The sequence below is a fragment of the Drosophila navojoa genome, chromosome 3, assembly GCF_054131105.1.
Source record: "Drosophila navojoa isolate 15081-1374.11 chromosome 3, UAZ_NAV_1.0, whole genome shotgun sequence".
Lineage (NCBI taxonomy): Eukaryota > Metazoa > Arthropoda > Insecta > Diptera > Drosophilidae > Drosophila > Drosophila navojoa.
In genome coordinates, this window is record NC_142891.1 from 21,396,086 (window position 1) to 21,416,459 (window position 20,374).

Sequence of the window (20,374 nt, forward strand, 5' to 3'; positions counted from 1 at the left end):
ATAATGTTTACATTCCAATTTAAATCGTCCCCAAAAAGACACACACATGAAACAGGCCAGCATACGCACACACACGCACATTCATAAAAGTATGCTCATATGAACCTTAAATGCCTTTGGGCTCAGCTCTGGCGTCACTAAAATTAAAAGCGTCCTCATATGTAATGTAAAAAATAAGTACAAAACACCGAAGAAAACGAAATTCGAGCTTCGCCGCTGGTCAAGCACTAAAAAAAAACCTTACACACACACACACATACACAAATGGCAATAAAAATAAAGCATTTCGCTTGTCTCTCATTCGCTTTGATATGAACTCTAATATCATTGAAATTATAATTATGTGTATTTTATGTGGGAATGCCGAGCGAGCGAGACAGCAACAGGCCCAGGGCAGCAAGGCAGCTAAAAGCTTATATGTGTATATATCGGATATATATGTATATATATGTGAGTATACATATATCAAATCCACCTGGGAACCATGCTGTTTGCACGGTCGGCCTGTCACGCCCACAAGATATTCATTTGAAGCCAAAATGGAGAAGAGAAAAAAAAACTGTTGCCATTGACCGTTGGCTGTTGGTTGACCCTTAACCGAAATCCCAGCCCCGCCGCCACCCACTCGCACACAGTCCCTCCCCCGTTGTCCAGGTGCGTGGCAATTTGTTATTTATGCTGCGTTCACGTGTTGATTGCTTATATATGCAAATCGAATAGAATTTTGTTTATATGTTTGTATCTAGGCATCTGCGCCTTTTGCGTATCGATCCAGCTACAATTTATGCCCCTTCATCGCCAGCCCCAAAAACTTATGGCTATTGCCCACATTATACAACAGCCCAGAGACTAAATATATATTTACCATGGATTCATCTAAATTTATACACATATATATATTTGGGTTTATTTGTTTTGATTTAATCGTTTAATATTTGTTGCCTCAACAAAATTTTTAAATTGAATTCCATAAAAACCAATCCATTAACTAAAAAACAATACAATTAAAAGTTTTATTGATGAAATTCGTTGCAGGTGAAATTTTTATGAAGTAATGATATATATACATAAATTCTTATTATGAGATTTTTATATGTTTCTCAAAGAATTTTTATTACCTTTGTCTTAAGCATTGCTATTAACAAATTTAATTTATGAACAAATAGCTGAGCATTTAGAAAATGGTAAAAAAATAGATTACTATTATATAGTTCCTTAATATATAATATATAGCACATAATTTAGAGTATAGAAAACATCTTTAATTTTTTAACGTTTTCAATTTTTATTTTTTTATTTTTAATAATACACATAACAATATTTTATAATACATATGTGAATGCAATTTTTTTGTTGATGGTAAAAAATAAAATACATATATTAACTAAGTGAAATTCCCGCACAAATATTTAGCTTCTTTTTGAAGTTTCCTTGTGTTATTTCCATACCATTTGTTTCAAGCAAATAGTGTGAAACAATGTGGCTAGAGCGAAGAGGCAGAAAAAAGAGACGTTTGCCCATCTTGAAAGTGGGGAATTGCATATTTGAATCTCAGCTGAGGCCACTCGATTCAATTAATTTCAGCTGGCAAACAATGAAGGCCGCTTGCCTAATTGCCAGCATGGCCAAATGTAATCAAGTTCCAAGAGGCAGAGAAGTGACTGGGGGAGAGAGAGAAAGAGAGAGAGGAGCGTAGAGAGACAGGGACAGATAGAGAGGGGCAAGAGCAACAACATTGGCAGCTAAAACAAAAACATCAGCAATGGATTTACATTTACTTGGCTCAACACAGTTAAACACTCAATAGCAACAACATACAAACAGACAAACACACATACATACATGCACACACACACACACAATTGCATCAATTATATGGCCACTAATTTGTCTACATTTGGGTAGCTAAATAATTGCAGATAGCGAGAGGGCGAGGCGCTGAGGTCGAGCCAACAGCAGCAATCAAAATCCAACACACACACACACATGCACACAAATATTTGCATTGAGTGCGCTGTCAAGTGAAAGGAAAGAGAGAGAGAGGGAGAGGGAGCGAGTGGCAACTGGGGGCGTCAACGTTGTTTAATCGAATTATGCAAAGGCAACGTCAACGACAACGACAACGACAACATCTGTGCACACACCGACTGCACATAACGGGATTAACATATTCGATAAATGTATCTGTGTATCTATAGCTGTGCATCTGCATCTATAAATGTATCTGTGGCAATAGCTGCTGATGCTTTTAATTAAAATGTGCATACAAAATCCACAGCAGGCACCAGGCATCAGGCATCGGAGCAGGCTATACAAATTTTATCACAGTCACACACACAGACGCACACACACTACGTTAATGCACAACAACAACAATCTCCCAAGTAAAATTTCCTGAATTACACACACACACCCATTTCGCTCACTCTCAATTCGAAATACACAAAAATACAAAAATAATCAACAAAACTCAGAAAATGTCGTCGTCGTTGATTGCCCTCTCGATTCTGGCTCTGGCTTTGATGCAGCAAAGCGCATACGCCGCCGAAGCGGAAGCACACCATGACATACTCAAGCATGAGGGTTAGCCCAGACATTAGTCACATCCATATACATATATATTATATATAAATTGGAATATATCTTTCAGAATATCCCGGTAAGTGTGTTATTCACTCGCCAAACGGCGAACTCAAGGTGTTCAACAGCGATGAGACCGTTCGGTATCCTGGCAAATGCTCCGAGGTCTATTGTGGCCGCAACAGTTGGGCCCTGATCTATACGTAAGTATCCTCTACATTTACACAATTCACACTAATCTAGTTATCTGAATTTTTAATTCCGCACAGTTGCCCCAAGGAGTATCCGCCAACGGATTGCGTATTTGGAGATTATGTTGATATAGATGCTCCCTATCCGGACTGCTGTCCACGCCATGTTGACTGCAACTCAATCGATTCTAATTATTAATTCCTGTTTGATATTTTGGCTCAGTTTCAGATTGTTTTGAAAGAAAAAATTCTACGTCGTTAGTTAAAATCAATAAAGATACAAAAATTGTTGTAGTAAATCTAAAAACGAGAAACTCGAAATTGAGATTTTAAAAATCTTGAAGGAAATTTGGACTAACAGAAACAAGAAAATAAATGTAGCATTACATGAAGTCCTTCAAAGATCTATGGAAAACATATGGGGAATAACCGAACAGAGATTCAAGTATAATATATATAAGCTATACAAGCTAAGAAACGCTTAAGACAAAACTGACTCTGACTTTAATTCGTTTCTAAATATAGCTTTATCATCCGAATCGCTGTTTTATCGCATCTTAACGAATCTAACAGAACTCCCATTAACCAAATCTAGAGTGCAGTTAGTTGATTATCAAACGACTGACACTTTTAAATGGGTGAATTATCTGTGTATTTTATATTCTCCAAACAATTTCTTGTCAAAATTAATATATATTACTTTATCGATTGCAAAAATTGTAAAAAAATTAATAAAAAATAATAATAAATTTAATAAATCCAAGATTAAAAATAAAATGAAATATCCAACAATAATTTTCTTCCTATTTGTCGCATGTTTCACACTCAGAGTTGAGGCTGCCGAATGGATGGGCATATACCGGGATGAGAGTGTGTATATATAGACATGCATATGCATATCTGTTAGTAATACCCACATTAACTGCAGAATATCCAGGCAAGTGCGCCATTGAACCGTCTCTAATAATGGAAGAGGGTGATAGTATCAAGGATCCCAGTGGGAAATGCCGTCGGATTACCTGTGGTTTGAATGGCTTGACAACATTCCAAAGGTATGGCTACAGACTCGATTTGCTAACTGATCTACAGTAAAACAACTATACTTATGCAGCTGTGGCATCTTTGAATTACCACCCGAATGTCGATTCGGAGACTATATCAACATCGAACAACCCTATCCGCATTGCTGTGAACGAAAAATCATTTGTAATTGAAATTTTCACAAACGACATTTAAGCAAACTGTGCAGTAAATTTTAGTTGTATCACAATATACATTCTATATAGTTTCATCTACATATTCAGTAAACAAAATGTGTTTTATGAAGGCCGTACTCATTCTTGTCTTTGTCCAGTGCATAGCTCAGACATTGGCCTTGAATGTACTAAACAACTATGGAAATAGCGGTAAGCACTTTGACTAGTTTATTCACATCAAACTCGTTTGATAGGTTAAATAAAACTGTCTTCTATTCATATCGGCTCTCTTTAAGTCCCATTGTATGTTATTCTATTAAACAGTTTCCCCTCCCCCTCGAAAAACTCTTGTTGTATATTCTATACCATATGATTCTCATCTATTTCCATATTCTTCTTTACATCTCTTATAGTGTACCCCGATCGTTGTGTTGTGGATATGGGCACTTCCGTAGTGCTGCTAAAGTTTGGGGAGTCTGTTAAGCTGGATTCGCTGCCCTGCACACAGATCTATTGCATTGGAGACGGCTGGGGCATGCTAGAAACGTATGTACTAAAAATAAATCAAATATATATTATATAAATATATATTTTAACTGTCCAATTCCAGCTGCGATTTTGTGCGTCCAGATCTCAACTGTCGCTATACAAGCTTCAAGAACTGGGAGGCGGCCTACCCCGAGTGTTGCAAGCGTAACATGGTGTGTGATTGAACATATTCGCTTATCAATCTGTTCCGGTCTTTTGTTTGCATTTAACGATTAGTTGCAGGCTAAATTTAAAAAGTGATAACCTCAAGCAATTAAAGTTTAAAACAGTTTAGAGCATGAGTTTAGCAGCAATGCGTTTCGTAATAATATTTATGTCAAACACAGAGATAAAGAAATTCCAAATTCTTGGAAATCAATTAAACACAGTGTTTAAAAATTAAACATAGTGGAATAAAAAAATTATAAAATAAGTAAAAAATATTAATATAATAAATAATTGTGAAATATTGAAGAGAAAAGCCAACCAAGAGTTTATTATACAATACACACGAGTTTAATTTTAGAAAAACCAAAAGAAAAGGATAGAAAAATATCATAAAAATATTTTTAAAAATATTTACTGAATTTTTTAATGTTTATTTACGATTGTAATAAATATTTCTTGATAAAAAGAATGAAAATTAAAATATAAAATATATATAAAAATAATAATAATAAATAAAAACTTATCTGTTTATAAAAAATATATATACTTAAATTAAAACAATATACAGCCAATATTGATAAGTAAATACTACCATATTTTATAAGTAAAAGATTTTAAAGACATTAAAAAGAAAAAAAAAAACTACAGTTGGATTTGTTTTTAAACTTTTTACTTAGATTTCCTTTAGTTTCTAATAAAGCTTATATTCTTTTACATAAATATATGGTAAATTATTCACTTAAATTTAGATTTACATTTCTCACTGCATTATTTATTTCACATACGTCAAGCATAAACAACTAATTAGTATTTTCCCACTTTATTATTTAATCGCACCCACTATGGTAAAGTGACGCCATCTGAAACCTGTTTGACCCTCACGCTGTGAGTGAGGCGATGCCGGCTGCCATTCGTCTCGATTCATCTCGATTCTACCAGCTGAATCAGTTCGATTTGTGAATGCGAAACGGCAAGATGAATCAATTCGTGAGCGGAATTCTGTTGACGCTGCTGCTGACAGCGACGCTGTTGCTGGCACCGCCCACAGAGGCCGCTGTGTTACGTGGCAGCTTCGCGAATGAGAAGTATCCCGGCAAGTGCTATGTGTCGGAAAATCTCATCTTGAGCTCGGGCGAACAAGCCAAATATACGGAAATGGGCTGTGCTCGGATTATGTGTGGCAGCGAGAGCTGGGCCGAAATTCACACGTAAGTCAAAAAATGTCTTAGATTAGCTTAACAGAAATAATAAAAATAATAATAATGACTAATACGTTTTATAGCTGCGGCGTTGAGGCCCCTCCTCCAGGTTTTCAGTTGGGCAATGTGAAGTATCCCAATGCCGATTACCCTAAATGCTGTGCACGTGAATACATTAAAGACAAGTAAAGCTAATATATTTCATTGCGGATTTTTCCCTACATATCTACAACTGAACAATATTATGTGTGCTTGTTCTTCTAGCGACTGCGCAGCAAAGCGCATATCGAGCATCTAAAAATAAAATAAACAAAAACGAAATAAAAAAAAAAAAAATCATATACGAAAACATCTGACGATTTTACACAGTCATCTTTACCATAAATATACACAAATATTTGAGAAAATATTTTACAGCGATTAAGTGGCCACGGAGAAGACACAAAAGTTCACATTTTAAAACTTCTCAGAAATGCAATTAATTAATAATTAATTTCTACTCGTATGAACTTAGCATGTTTTAATTACAAAGTATTGCAGGTAAGCTTTACTTTTAGTTATAGAAATAATAGATACAAGAGCGCACAACAGTCGGGCGTTACCGACTGCAGAATATTCATTCACGACTTAAAGGTTTCCAGATCTATTTCCTGATTTACCACGTTCCCAATCGGTATAGAAATTTTATTTTTGTGCAAATCAAAATAAAGCAGGTTAACAGTGACAGTAACAGTATTTGCAGCGCCCCCAATGCTTGTGTTGTTAAAGCGAAAAAACATTTAAAATTTTTACTTTTTAGTATAATATTTCCAACATAAAAAAAAAAATTGTAGATTATAGCAGTGAAAAGGAGAAGACAAAAATGGTGCCCGACTGTCTTTGCTTTGAGTGCAAACACCTAAGAATAGAACCTAAAAAATGCCTGAATTATTCTTAATGCCCTTAAGCTGAATGCCCTTAAAGCACATAAACACAGTCAGCAAAAAAAAAAAAAAAAACTTTCAGCCAAAAATAAAAATTTCATAAAATACCGCTGCTTGCCTTTTCGATTTAAATCAAATTTTTGGCTTTTGCGCATGTAAACTGAACATGGAGGACATAAAACTAGCATCATAAATTGAAAAGTTGTCCACATATAAGAATATATATATATATATATATATATATATATATACATATATAGCTAGTTAGTATGTCATACTTATGGCGACTTATTTTATGGCTGCAAAGCGCTCGGCAAGTCGGTAAGTTTATTATGAAGCTTTATGCTCAGTTTATGGCAGTCTATTAATTTGGCTGGTCGACTGCTCCGGCTGGCTGTTAAAACATTTCTTACGAGCTTGGGGCTCTAGCTTGACCCTGGTCCATTCGTTACTGGGGCAAATGGGCGCCCGGCTATTTTCGTAACATACTTTTGGCAAGCAAACAAATTTATTGAGCGGTTAGCGTTATGACTGGCACGATTTGTGTGTCCACATGGGTCGCATGGGTGTACGCTGATATCCTCTCTCTCTCACACATACTCTCTCCGCCAGCCGTCGATGCTATCAACAACAATAAGCGAAAAGCTGTGTCAACAACAACAACAACAACAGCAACAATTGTGAGCGGAAAGATAAGAGCAGTGGAGCTGAAACTGAAACTGAAACCGCACCCACAACACTAATTGCCAGCTGTGTCTGCGTGTGTGTGTGTGTGGTTGGGGGTGGCAGATGGTGGCTTGGGGTGGTTAGCATGTTGGTTGACCAAATTAAGCTCAAGCGCCACGTTAAATGCTTCGCACTGCCTTCAACCGTTTTACTCCATTTCCACATCCACATCTATATTTTCGACCTCATTTTGCATATTATTTGACAGCCGCTTTTAGTTCCAATTCAATTAAGGGTCACTGCCCGAAATCAATGCCAACAGCAAAATAGATTTTCCCCCAATAATATTCTTAATTAGTTATAAATTTATACATATGCAGTAAAAATAAATCCTCTTGCATATTGAATAATTAGCGCATAAATAATTTATACGATTTTAATGCTTCAATTGTTACATGTTTTGTTAATGTTAAAATTAAAATTTGAATTTTCAGCAGCTCAGTCGTCAAAATCCTGGGCCAAAACTATTCACATTTTATTATCACGCTACGGAAAAAATGATTTAATTTGTTTTTGTGTTTATATTAAAAAAATTTTTTTTTTTTTTTTGTAAATTTTAATCACTGTAGATCAAATGATTTTATTTTAGTTGTTTCAAAGTTTAGAAATATTTATGCTATAATAAAAATAAAAAATATATATGAATAATATTATAAATATTTATAGTTACTAACAAAATTTGTATGCAAGGTCTACATACGCTTTTAAAATGTATTTAGCAAAAAATAAAAATAAATAAACAAATAAATGTAACCATTTTTTTAATAAAAAAAAGTTTGTTTCATAATTTTTTTTTTGGGTTCAAGAAACCATCTGCGACATTTGAAAAATGAGCGAAAATAATAAAAGGAAGGTAGATTTGAAAAGTCGTATGATTATAATAGCATAAAACTGCTATTCCATTCTGTAGTTTATCGAACAGAAGTGCACTCCCATGTAGAGAATTCTTACTAGTTTTTAACTTTAGATATTCATAACTAAATATATCTAATTTTTTATTTTTTCTTTCTTTTTATCAAAAAAGAATTTAATATTTAATATTTATTAAATATATTTGAAATATTTGAAACTTTAATAACTTTAGTAGCTATAAGACACACCTAAAGCACACACATACGCATACACATACGCATACGCGCACACAGATACACACACACTCACGCCCTAACAATATTTAACTTAAGCCACAAATTCAAATTGATTTGATGACCGTGTTGAGTGCATTTAACAGCAACTAATTGACCTGATGCCGTTTCCCTTATGACAAATCTCTCTGACTTTGTGTCTATGTGAGTGTGAGTGTGTGTGTGTGCGCGCATTAAGTGTATACTTAACTAAATACATTCGTAACCAGTTCAATTATCTATATGTATGTTGATAACCTTCACTTGGTTTTAGTCAACCGGTAAATAGCAGAAACCACATCGTTAATTATTACGGGTTTGACTACGTCTTAAATGTTCCATATGCTTGATTGCCCCTATAATATGCCAAACATTATGAAATGTTTAATTGCTGGTATGTGTAAGTATGCATATTTATTTGCTTATATAGCAGTCAATTAGGGAACTAAATGGATCACGCGTATGGGGAAAAGAAATATACATATATCGCCAGATTTCAAGTATCATTAGCAATGCCAAAATTGTATAATAATTTAAATAATCTTAGGTCTGCTTTAATTGTGCAAACATTTAGCTAATATTAGCTTTTGTAGAATCAAACAACATTTAAATATATAATAGAAAATCAATATTGACACGAGTGTCTATAAACCAGCTGAGAAAATATAATTTTTGAAAGTCGTTTCACTTTAGTTGCGTCATGAAAAGTCAATGCCCAAATGTTTTTATTGGTTTATTCAAATTAATTATATAGATATATATTATAGATTAGTATTCAGTAGAGAATAGATTAAGATCGTATATTCATATAGATGCGTAAAGCAATCTGGCTTTCAAATTTTACTGACGCATGCAACTTAATTAGCTTACGATAGAAGACAACTATATATTAGCCCCCAAACGTGCTACACAAGTTTGATAAGTCTGTGGGTGTTCGTATCTTAACCGGATGCCTGTCAGTTGCTTCTATATCAAATGTATACGAATAGATCAGAAGATTGCAACGGTAACATGGCATTGAATCAGTTGATGAAAGAAGACATTGAAGAACTTCCCGGAACAATGCCTCACATAATGTCTCGAGATTTCAAGCTGACTTGTAAGGGATATCATAAACATATTAGAGTACAAAAAGATTTTTCATTTTTTAAGACAACTCATAATACTATCTTTTGAGGACAATAGTTAGTTAGTCTCAGTGTTAGTTAAGGCAACTAGCTCTCAACTACTTAATGGTCACATAAATGCTAGAGTATTTGGCTTGCGTTGTAGCTCACTATATAACTAAATTTGCTTTTTGGTTTAGCAACAGTCCAAACCTCAATCACGAGAAACGACTACAAAGTATCCAAAAAAAAAAAAAGAAAGAAAGGGAGAGAAAAATGTGAGCAAAAACCGCAGCAAGTTTTTTTTTAGCAGTCTCAGCATAAAAAGTGAATATTACAATTTCAGTGTGCCGCAAGTTTAAGCCTGCATGTGTGTAAGTGAGTGAGTAAAAAATTGGTGTATGTATATATACATGGACACACTCACATACAACATTTATAAATTGGCAGCCAAGCAACTGCTTTTGGGTGACCTCTCCTGCCAGCCAGTCGGCTGTGTGTGTGTGTGTGTGTGTATGTGTGTGCGTGCAAAAAAGGTGAAGGTAATGTTGGTTGCTGGTCAGAAGGCTACAAACTCGACCACCGAGTTGGTACATAAACTGAGCCCAAAACTTTGCCAAGGCACGCGCAAAAAATATATATACCAAAAAAAAAAAAAGAAATAAAAAACACCAGCTCGAGCTGTAATTCAAATTTAGACGTATATATATAAAAATATATATACATACATATATATATGTATATGTAAAAAAGGTGCAAATGCTGCGCCCCAAAAAATATGCAACAAAAAGCGTGTGAAATAAAATCTTTAACTGTGCCACAGATGAGCGTACACAGAATTCTCATTACTTATTCATTAATTTCACAGTGCAAGCGAAAGTAAATTTAAGAAAACTACAAAAATGTTGGCCTCACTGTGCCGCAATCCACACAAACGCACACACACAGGCGCACAGGTACACACAGACGTACACAAATTGAAGTCCTTGCCGCACTTTCTTTAACGCTCGCACCCACGAGATGCCTCATTTCATGCCCGAGAGGTGAACGCGTCGCAGAGCTGAGCTCGTTATAATACAAAGAAAGTTACCTTCAAAAGGCAACAGCTTACATTTAGGGTAGTCCCTCGCAAGGACAGCTTACACTGCGCCAGCAATTCTATTTAAATTCTTGATCGAACATGCGTATTTTTTCTCTTGCTTAAAAAAAAAGAAAACTGCGTTATATACAAATTCAGATTTCTAGGACATGACAGGGAATACCTTAAATAAAAACTTATGCTCAGCCACTTATCAATGTTTTTTAGCTATAATATGAAACTCTGCAAACTAAGCTTTTTAGCGCTCGCTCTGGATAGCCGCAGGCAACGTTAACAAGCATCTACTTATGGCAACAGCTTAAATCTGGCGTATGAGCTCACATTATATACATATATATATTATATAGACAAACAGCTTTTTAAGCTGCTTATAGAAGTCAGTCTGGATTCACAAAAACCAAGATATTTTTGGCAATAATTTATTTATTAAAATTTAGGGGAGTCCCTGAATTTTTCCCAATTTATTGTAAAATAATACCCCAATGCTTATTTTAATTATTATTAAATAAGGTAATTTGACGTATACATGAAGGATAGTCCCGCTTCAATAGCAGTCATTAATATATCTACTAATATAAATTAATATTAATAGTAATAAGAGTTGGTTTTCATATTAAATAATTCACGAAAATAAATCAAATTGTTTCACGTTAACAACTTTTGCTAATATCGATTTATTATCGATAGCTTAACAAATTATTGAAGAGTACTTAACCCAATTTCATGAAATGCATCTTCAGCTTTTCAGATTAAAAAGGGAAAGCCCCTGCTTAACCTGAAGTTTTTCATGATTAAGTGAAAAAATCTGAGCCGGGCAATTTCGTAGGCATTTTCAGACACGTTATACACACTTCATCAGCTGCGCATATCTGACGCATAAGTTTTTCACTTTTCACATTGTCCTTTTTCTGTTTCTGTTTCAGTTTCAGTTTTCTGTTTTCTGTTTTCTTTGCAGCTTTTCGCCGCATACACAAAAGTAGTGGCAACAGAGTTCTTTAAATTGAGTTTCCTTTGCTCTTCTTATGTTTCCAAATGTATTCGCCTGTGTATGTGTGCCTGTGTGAGCCTTTGTCTGTATGTGTGCGAGTGCGTGAAAGTCTTATTGTTTTTTTCCCTGCTTTTTTCGTATAAATATGTAAACTAAATTACCAGAACCACGAACCGAAAACTTTTGCTTCATGTTCGACGAAGCATGGCCCATGTTTTGCTTTTCAGCACAAAAAAAAATCATTATGCCAAACATTTCCATTTTTATATTCATATCAAAGAAATAACTAAAGAAATTATGCAAAAGTTATATTTTTAAATATTTATTTTTGCATTTGTCTAATTCAAAATAAATAGAATTTGATCAAAATATAATTTAAGTTAAGAAGAAAAATATATTTATTTTCAATTAAAGTATTAAAATGTATTTAAATTTACTTACAAAAAAAAAAAAATAATAATAATAATATAAAGCAAAATAAAAACATATAAATTAATCGCGGAAACATGTTGCAGAGTTTTATAAAAAATTTTATATAAAAAAAATATTATTTATTTAAGACAAATCTGTCGACATATTAATCGATTTCAACTAAAATAGCAAAGACAAATCATTGCTGTCCGCTTATCGGAATATGCTTATAAATAAATCCATTATGCTTTTGCTATAAATAGAACTAGACACTTATTTTAGATAATTGCCACAGCAACTGCCGCTCGACGGAGCAGTGCACAAAAGTAGGCAACACGGAGTGCAATTAAGCAATAAACGAGTTGAAGCTAATGGCTGACCAGAGAAAGAGAGCAAGAGAGAGACAGAGACAGACAGTGGGAGGCAGGCAATGAGTGACTGAGAGACTGTTGCTAATTATAGCAAACAGTGTCCATTACACGCCCATCATGTGCCACGCCCCATTCATCCAACTGCTTAATGAACAACAATTTTACACGCGCTGCGCTCCCACAAAGTTTATTGACTTAGTTCATCAAATATAAATATTGAAAGATTTAGCGCCCAGCGCCGCACACAAATTGTGAATAAAACAAATACATATTAAAGAAACGAGGAAAAAAGACGAACAGAAATATTCAAATTCGAATTCGAATTCCAAAGGCAAATTACATACATATATGTGCAGTCAATGAATAATATTGATTCATAATAATATCGTGAGCACTCGTTGCTGAGGAAGTAAACAAAGTAATTACATGAAAAACATAAATGCGAAAATCATGGTGTCCTAACTGGTAGACGGTAATATACCCTGTAATATATTAAAGTAACAAATACTGTGTAATCTGGCTTAAATCTTTTTGTAAACATTTTCGTTTTTCATAGTATTTTTATTTTATTTTGTATGAATTTTTAATTTTTTCCTTCTATTCCTATCATTTTAAATTATTTACCTGACCTGAAAGTTGTACAACAACAAAATCTAACACAAAATAAAAGTAAACTTTAAAATTTTTCTGATTTATTTTAAGTCTAGATGAAATAGAAATTTATTTTCTTTGCTGAGCTTTTTCAATTTTATCAAAAAATCCATTTGAGTTCATTTTAATTCAATCGACAGTCGGTCCAAGAAAAATCAATCGGAACGTGGCACGATTGCGGTAGAGTCGTAATGCATGTGTATAAATAATATCAACATATTTGAGTCGCTATTTAAAGGCCAGCACGTGAGTAAATGGAAATATAAAAATAATATAGTTGAGTGTGCGCCGAATTAAACGCGCATTCATTGGCTGCGGTTGAATTCATTTCAATTTTTAATTATGCGCGTAATTCTTTAATGCGGTCCCATTTTAGGCTAAGTGCGCATACGAAATGCTGAATGCTGCGGGCGGGCTTTACGAGTATTAAAGTGAGGAGAAAATCGATTGATTGAATGAGTGGGAAGACTAGCTGATTGATTTATTGATTTAAAATCTGATTGATTTACTGGATGCTAAAAAGCAGATTGACTGATTGAGTGAGTAGCTGACTGATTGACTAAAGGCCGATTGACCGTTTGACTGAACAGAAAAAGGCTGTGTGATTGACAGTTAGGCTGAGTGACTGATTGATAATTCTTAGATTTGCTGATAGACTATTTGTTTAATTGATGGACTGACTTATTGATTGATTTGCTGATAGACTGGTTGATTGATTTGTTGACTGCTTGACTTAGTCATTGTCTGTTTGGCTAATTGACAGATTTGCTGATAGACTATTTGATATTGATTTATTGAATAATTTACTGATTGACGGATTTATTGATTGATTTTATGATTGTTTGACTTAGTCATTGTCTGTTTAATAGATTTCCTGTCTAATTGACAGATTTGTTAATTCAATGACTTACAAAAAACTGGCTGATCGATCAATCACTCAATTACTCAACCGATAAATTTACCGAATATTTAAAAACAGTATTGGAATTGAAAATGGATACAAATTCTATAGTCCAAGCGGTTAAATTATAAAGAAAATTAACTTACTTTATTCAAATTATGATTAAAGTCCAAATCCTAAGAACTTCTATACAAGTTTCTGCTAACAAAACTTTGACAATTTCCATTTTGTTTTTGTTTTATTTTAACAAACTTTTATAAAATTCCATAGAAAACTGAAAGGAAATGTTTGCAAGAAACATTTCTGTATGGCATCCATTTAACCGGCTATAGATAATGGATTAAGATAGAAGGGTGGGTGGGGCTTTCAATTTGGCCACAGACAATGGCTTTGAATAATTAATAACAAGAATTGGAATAAACTCACCTTCATGGAAGAACGCCAACTGGAAAGTGCTGCGTCAAGGATTCACGGATTCACACACAGTTTGTGTTTAATACTGAGCAAATTGCAATGCTGGCTATGCTTGGCCTGGCCACGAGCTGTTGTTGCGATTGTTGATTAGCATGCCACTGGCGATGGCAGCAGCAGCGGCAGCAGGTACATTAGCTTTTCAATATTAGATATTTTCTTTTGCTCTGCTTCTTCTTCTATTAGCACTTTTCAATTAAGATGGAGCAACTCAACTGAAACATAACCGAACTGAACTTTCACTTCAGATGCGCTGGCATTATGCATTTTTATTGTGCGCTGATTACTTTTCATTGTTGGGCGTAGCATGTGTGCGTGCGTGCGTGTGTGTGTGTGTGTGTGTAAATATTTGTTAAACAATGCATACATTTATGTTAATATTTGCACTCGTACAATAACAGGCAACTCGCATCACTTGGCTGGGTATATAAATCGTTCAATGCTGTTGCTGTTGCTGCTGCTGCTGCTGAGGCAGATTGCGTATACGCCGCGTATGCGTTGCCATTGAAATTGCGCTAATGGCATTTCAATAACGCATTTGCAACCGCAGCTCTTTTGCAACAAACATTTCTGGAATTTTAAATCATTTGTGCGTGTGTGTGTGTGTGTGTGAGTGTGTTTTCATATGTATTTCAGTGCGACGTGTTGAATAAAACATTTGGGCAACATCCTTTGAATTATTCAAAATTCATTCCGACACAAAACTTCTCTCTTTTACACTCTGTCATAAAGTGGGCAAATCGATTTTGCATGCGACAGGCATTTTAAGGTCGACTGGTAATGAAAAAGTTATACTCGTTTTGCTTTTTCCTCTTTTTTCGTTTACCAACTTTTTGGATTCCCACAAATGGCATTTCAACAACAAAATAAAAATCAAAACAAAAGAAATTATATAAAATATATGGTCAACTTTTATAACAAATGTGGCAAGCTGACCATTATTTGCAACATCAAGTAACTTTCTGATTAAAAAAATAATTTGCTAATTTTATTTATTTTTTTTATCATATCTGACGGTTAAAGATAATTTGATTATAAATATTAGGTCTCTAAGCTACAAACAGCCGATATATAAAATAAACTATATGAGCAAAAGCTATTGCATGTCTGTAGTTATATTTTGTAATCCATAATTAATAATAGATAAATTATTTAATTTTATGCTTATTCCAGGCACAAATAACTCATCACAACCAAAGTAAACATGATTTCTATTTTTTTAATTTTGCAGGCCTGAAATCATTATTTGATTCACTCATTTACATATTCAAATCCTCAGACTCAGAAAACTTTCCTGTAAGTGTCAAATATATACAACATTAAGCTGAGCAGCTTTTCTTTATAGAATAATTATTAATTTTGTATTTTCAACAGTAATTATATATTTATTATCTACTTCTTGCAATCAAATCTTTAAGACAAGCTTAGTAAAGTAAAAGCGAATTAAATATCTGATTTATTCACTTCGGTGAGTTTCAGTGCAGCCACAAACTACATGAACTCAAACAATATTTCCAAGTACTCTGACCTTCGATTATAACAGCTTGAAACCTTGTTTTCTGTCTGTGAACCATTTCGACAACTTATTACAAAAAAATATAACACTTATGCGAGTAAGAAATTAGAAAGTCTTTGATGACAGACCTAAGCCTGCCCAAGCAGAAGACTGAACAACAGATTTTTATTTTTAATGCGAACTTAACATTCTTTTTATGACATTGAAAGTCGCTGTTGATGCTTCCCAAGTTGCCTTGTTTTGTAGCCTCTTTCAGGCTGACAGAAAGGGAGGGAGAGAGAAAGACAGAGACAGAGAATAAGTATAAGAGAGACAGGCAGAGAGCGCGCGGTTACCTGTTACATGCTATGTGAATGAGCTTATAGAGCGTTAGATCATGCTACTTAGTTAACGAACGCTCTGTTCGAATTCGAAATTCAGATCGTAAATTTCGAGCATGCAAATGCGATTGTCAAATAGATTGTCAAATAAATAAAAAGAAAAAAAAAAAAAAAAAAAAAACATGAAAAGTCGTAAGAAAACAGAGCCATTGAAAGGACACACGCTCACACTTACACACACATATGACAGTTGCAAATGTACATGTATCCTCGGAACAGGCACATAAAAATGTAATACTTTTTTTTCGCCTGACGATGATGATGATAATATTTTCTGATATTTTCATTACATTGTTGTGCTTTTACGACTGTTATCCTTGAGTGAAGAACTTGCTACGGGATGCTAAAACCAACACGCATACACACACACACGCTCACACAGCAGTCAAGCAAAACCTCTGAGCCTTACACACACAAAAACAGTCTCACGCACACGCACACACATACACGCATGCGACGTGAGCGAGCTTTTTCCACCTAATGTCTAAACCGTTAGTTTTCAGAGACTGCAAGAAACAGAGTGGGCAGATATTTCACCTTCACACTTTAGGGTTTTTTTAGATGTTACAATTGAATTTTTATTATATTTTTATAATTTTTTAAAATTATATTATTATTAAATCTTTTTACAAAATTATTACACTTCACACCACCGATCGACACGGTTTATATTATTTGTTTTATATTTAACTGCCTTGGTTGAGTTGTTGAGTTTTAGCAATTTATGAATAAATTTTTTAAATATTTACAAACGCGCTTTGAGAACGTGGGCGCAACACACGAGATGTTGTTCCGTTGCTCGTTGAAATTGAACTGAATTCTAACAAGTACACGGCAGCCTAACCACGCACAACTACATATACAGTAGGCATGCGAGCTTTTTTACACGGACCAACGATGCGTGGGTGGCCACTAAGAGCGAAAGCTCCAAACAGAGAATTGGTGTACGTTGCTGTGCATGTAAGTAGAAACAGCAAGACAACATAGGCACATGTTACCCTTGAATAAATTAATTGAAAACACTAGTATTTTTATTATTATTATTAATATTTGTTATTAAAATTAGAGTATCCTTATTTTCTTGTAATAAAAAAAAACCTGGTATTAATTTTGAATTAAATATATTATGCCTTTTGCATATTTCATATCGATAATACGAGCCTATCGAAAAGTATGACAACATGTCCAGCCCTGATTATTTCATGTTACTTGTCAGCCCTGATAGCCAAAGCAAAACAAATCATTTGTCTGTTCAGAAAATAAATAAAAAGAATGTCTGATGCTTATGCATATGCTGCCAAAGGCAAACTGAAACTAAAATGCGATTCGGAGCTCAAGAAAAAAAAGAAGAAGAAGCATAAGAGCAAGGACAAGGAGAAAGAGGAATTGCAACAAGCATACGTCGAGCAGCAAATCAACGAAGGTGCTAATGGAACTGTACAAGCCTCGACTTCCAATTCAAGTGGATACCAACGCAAGCTCACCAAAGCAGAACTGGCCACCAAAAAGCAACAGGAGAAGATGCGAAACAAACGCATAATGGACAAGGCACAGACAACGCACAAGCAACGCGTAGAGAAATTCAATGAGCATCTGGATACGCTGACCGAGCATTTCGATATCCCCAAAGTGTCGTGGACGAAATAAGCAAATGCACTTATTTGCTTGCTGTGCTGTCCGATATGATGAGCTGGTAGTGTTAATGACTCTCGTATTCGTATCGTATTTAAGCCTGAGCAAGGATTATATTGAATTATTGAGAGCTATTCAACAATCCATTAGAGCTGCTCAACTCAATATCACCATGCTAATTGAAAAGAAGAAAATAATGCATCGTTAGTGTAAACATTTCCGAGTGTTATATATATATATTAAGCATAATTTTGACTAAACATTATGTTTTGTTGAGAGGCCAATATAAATGGCTGCATTAAACTAAATACATATAGGGTAATACATATACTTTAAAAAATAACAACTTAAAAGAGATGTTTCCAACATTCAGTCCACTTTCTAAAACAAGGCTATGAAATTGTTTTCAATGCGGTGCCATTAGCTCCAGCATGGCATATTTCCATGTCCAGGCACGTACCAACTGCTCGAAACGGGAACGTTCATGCTCGTAGATATAGCCAAGCTCCGGCTCCATGCAAACGTCAGTGTAGGGATCTGTGAGCAAACTTTGTACCGACAGCAAAACCTTGGCTGCATTTAGAGCCAGTGACCAGTTTTGCTGCTGGAATATATCGATACCGACATCGCCATGCCTGGACACATTCGGATGAAGAATTTTGGTTAGAAAACGCACCGTTGGCGGTGTCATGGGATAACGTTCCGGGAAGTATATGAAGAGAAAGAATTTGCCGCCCTCGTATGGGCTGCCCGGCGGACCGAGTATCGTTGCTTGCCAATAGTTATTTTGTCGATCCAATGGTATGGCCGATATGCCCTCCGCTTCGTAGCTATTCAACAGATTCGCTTCGCCGCGCAGAAAGTTATTGCGTATCATATTACCCAGTTCGCCAGCTGGTGGCGACTGGCTGCCCAGATCGATGAGGCAGGTGCGACAGAAGCAAGACGACATCAATGCTCCATACAACTTATACCAGTCCGGTTGCTCGGCGAGGCACTCGAACAGCGGCCAGCGCTGCTTAATGTAGGTCTTCCACATGGTCTGAGCCGTATTCTTGACAATAATCTCGTTCCACTGCTTACACACTTCGCTGGCCATCCACAGCGATATGTCATCCAAGTATGCAAATATTTTCAACATCACCTCGACGGGTATGCGATTTGTGATGCACTTGCTGCCACTGCTCCCGCTGCTGCTGCTGTTTCCACTGTTGTTTGCATTGTATTCATGCGCCCGAGCACGTCCGTCGGTCAGTTCGAGCATGTAATGGGGCAGAGCGTGTGGGGCGGCGGGGCGCGGCCGTTTGATCGGCAATAAAAATGGATTTACTGCACGTTCATGCTCGTAATCACGCTCCGGTGTGCCTCGTCTCGCAGGCAATGCTTGTGGTTCCACTTGCGGCTCTGCCTGTGGCTGCGCAGGCTGTGCTTCTTCTATATGCTCAGCTTCAATGTTTGCCGGTTGATGTAATTGTTGCGGATGCTGTTGTTGTTGTTGTGGTTGTTGTTGCTGCTGTGGTGCAGCTGGTGCCGCATCTTCTAGATCTTCGAAGCCCATTATATCCGCATCGTTTTCAGTTTCATCGTCCTCTTGTTTGTCCTTGAAAGGCGGCTCGTCATTGCCGGAGTCTTCGTCGTCTGACAATTCGGTTAGCAGCTCCTCAGCCCGTTGTGCATTGTATAGAAAAGCATGACAGGCACCGCAGAGCGGCTCACCGAAATTGGGTCCGTAATAGCCGTTGCAGACCCAGCACGCATGGCTGTTCTGCAGTTGCCAGGAATATCACAAATTACATCAAATAAAAAGTCATTCATTTTTATTTTTTGTATACACACCGAAAAACTGAATGTTGGCTCAGTAAGTAATTGTTTATCTTTTTCCTCCTCCTCAGCGATGTCACCTGAGTCATCCATTTCATCGTCGCTGGCGTTTAGTTGCTCCAGCAACTGCTCATCATCCTTTTGCTGCTGCACGCAGCTAGTCATTTTTGTAATCCGTTGAAAATTGTTATAAAAAAACACAACTGTCTTCTTCGTCATCCAACGTAAAAGTACTTTATGTAGTAAAGTATCGATTTTGTATCGATACCGATAGCAATGTTAGAGAGACGTTAACGAAGAACGAAGATTGTTTTGTACTTTCATCTAAAGCTGACGTCAGAGCTTTCGAAATTTGTTACATATACTACTTCAGATGTGCTATAGAACTAAGA

At 35.5% G+C, this 20,374-nt stretch overlaps 7 protein-coding genes across 11 annotated transcripts in view; 5 read left to right on the forward strand and 2 right to left on the reverse strand.

Annotated features, from left to right (window-relative positions):
• The window catches only part of LOC115562658 (uncharacterized), a 49,429-nt gene extending 31,984 nt beyond the window's left edge, over positions 1 to 17,445 (reverse strand). Inside the window, exons 1-2 of one of the 4 annotated variants that reach the window (XM_089256945.1) lie at positions 16,939 to 17,445; positions 14,589 to 14,848 (exon numbers count right to left, since the gene is read on the reverse strand). The gene's annotated coding sequence lies outside the window, so the exon portion shown is untranslated. Of the gene's footprint in view, positions 1 to 14,588; positions 15,500 to 16,819 lie in introns of those variants that run through there. The other 3 variants (XM_089256944.1, XM_089256943.1, XM_089256942.1) reach the window with 3 other exon arrangements.
• LOC115562689 (uncharacterized) lies at positions 2,309 to 3,085 on the forward strand. The gene is made up of 3 exons (XM_030384646.2): positions 2,309 to 2,583; positions 2,651 to 2,783; positions 2,850 to 3,085. The coding sequence occupies exons 1-3, from the start codon at positions 2,478 to 2,480 to the stop codon at positions 2,968 to 2,970; spliced, it is 360 nt and encodes a 119-aa protein (XP_030240506.1). The 5' UTR covers positions 2,309 to 2,477; the 3' UTR covers positions 2,971 to 3,085.
• Positions 3,380 to 4,100, forward strand: LOC115562669 (uncharacterized). Its single transcript, XM_030384615.2, has 3 exons — positions 3,380 to 3,641; positions 3,700 to 3,823; positions 3,883 to 4,100. Exons 1-3 carry the CDS (start codon positions 3,548 to 3,550, stop codon positions 3,983 to 3,985), a joined length of 321 nt encoding a protein of 106 aa, XP_030240475.1. The 5' UTR covers positions 3,380 to 3,547; the 3' UTR covers positions 3,986 to 4,100.
• Positions 3,958 to 4,950, forward strand: LOC108658800 (uncharacterized). The gene is made up of 3 exons (XM_018111449.3): positions 3,958 to 4,177; positions 4,381 to 4,513; positions 4,578 to 4,950. Exons 1-3 carry the CDS (start codon positions 4,084 to 4,086, stop codon positions 4,678 to 4,680), a joined length of 330 nt encoding a protein of 109 aa, XP_017966938.1. The 5' UTR covers positions 3,958 to 4,083; the 3' UTR covers positions 4,681 to 4,950.
• On the forward strand, positions 5,566 to 6,196 carry LOC115562668 (uncharacterized). 2 transcript variants are annotated; one of them, XM_089258127.1, is made up of 3 exons: positions 5,566 to 5,871; positions 5,946 to 6,047; positions 6,127 to 6,196. In XM_089258127.1, exons 1-3 carry the CDS (start codon positions 5,624 to 5,626, stop codon positions 6,158 to 6,160), a joined length of 384 nt encoding a protein of 127 aa, XP_089114253.1. In that variant the 5' UTR covers positions 5,566 to 5,623; the 3' UTR covers positions 6,161 to 6,196. The 2 variants fall into 2 exon arrangements, with proteins under 2 accessions (XP_089114253.1, XP_030240474.1); XM_030384614.2 differs by having other exon boundaries at positions 5,567 to 5,871; positions 5,946 to 6,196.
• A 267-nt stretch (positions 17,446 to 17,712) lies between the features above and the next one.
• LOC115562667 (uncharacterized) lies at positions 17,713 to 18,492 on the forward strand. Its single transcript, XM_030384613.2, has one exon. It carries the CDS (start codon positions 17,802 to 17,804, stop codon positions 18,174 to 18,176), a length of 375 nt encoding a protein of 124 aa, XP_030240473.1. The 5' UTR covers positions 17,713 to 17,801; the 3' UTR covers positions 18,177 to 18,492.
• Positions 18,366 to 20,227, reverse strand: morgue (modifier of rpr and grim, ubiquitously expressed). The gene is made up of 2 exons (XM_030384605.2): positions 19,998 to 20,227; positions 18,366 to 19,926 (listed from the first exon to the last, which is right to left on the reverse strand). Exons 1-2 carry the CDS (start codon positions 20,199 to 20,201, stop codon positions 18,568 to 18,570), a joined length of 1,563 nt encoding a protein of 520 aa, XP_030240465.1. The 5' UTR covers positions 20,202 to 20,227; the 3' UTR covers positions 18,366 to 18,567.
• Between the last annotated feature and the right edge of the window lie 147 nt (positions 20,228 to 20,374).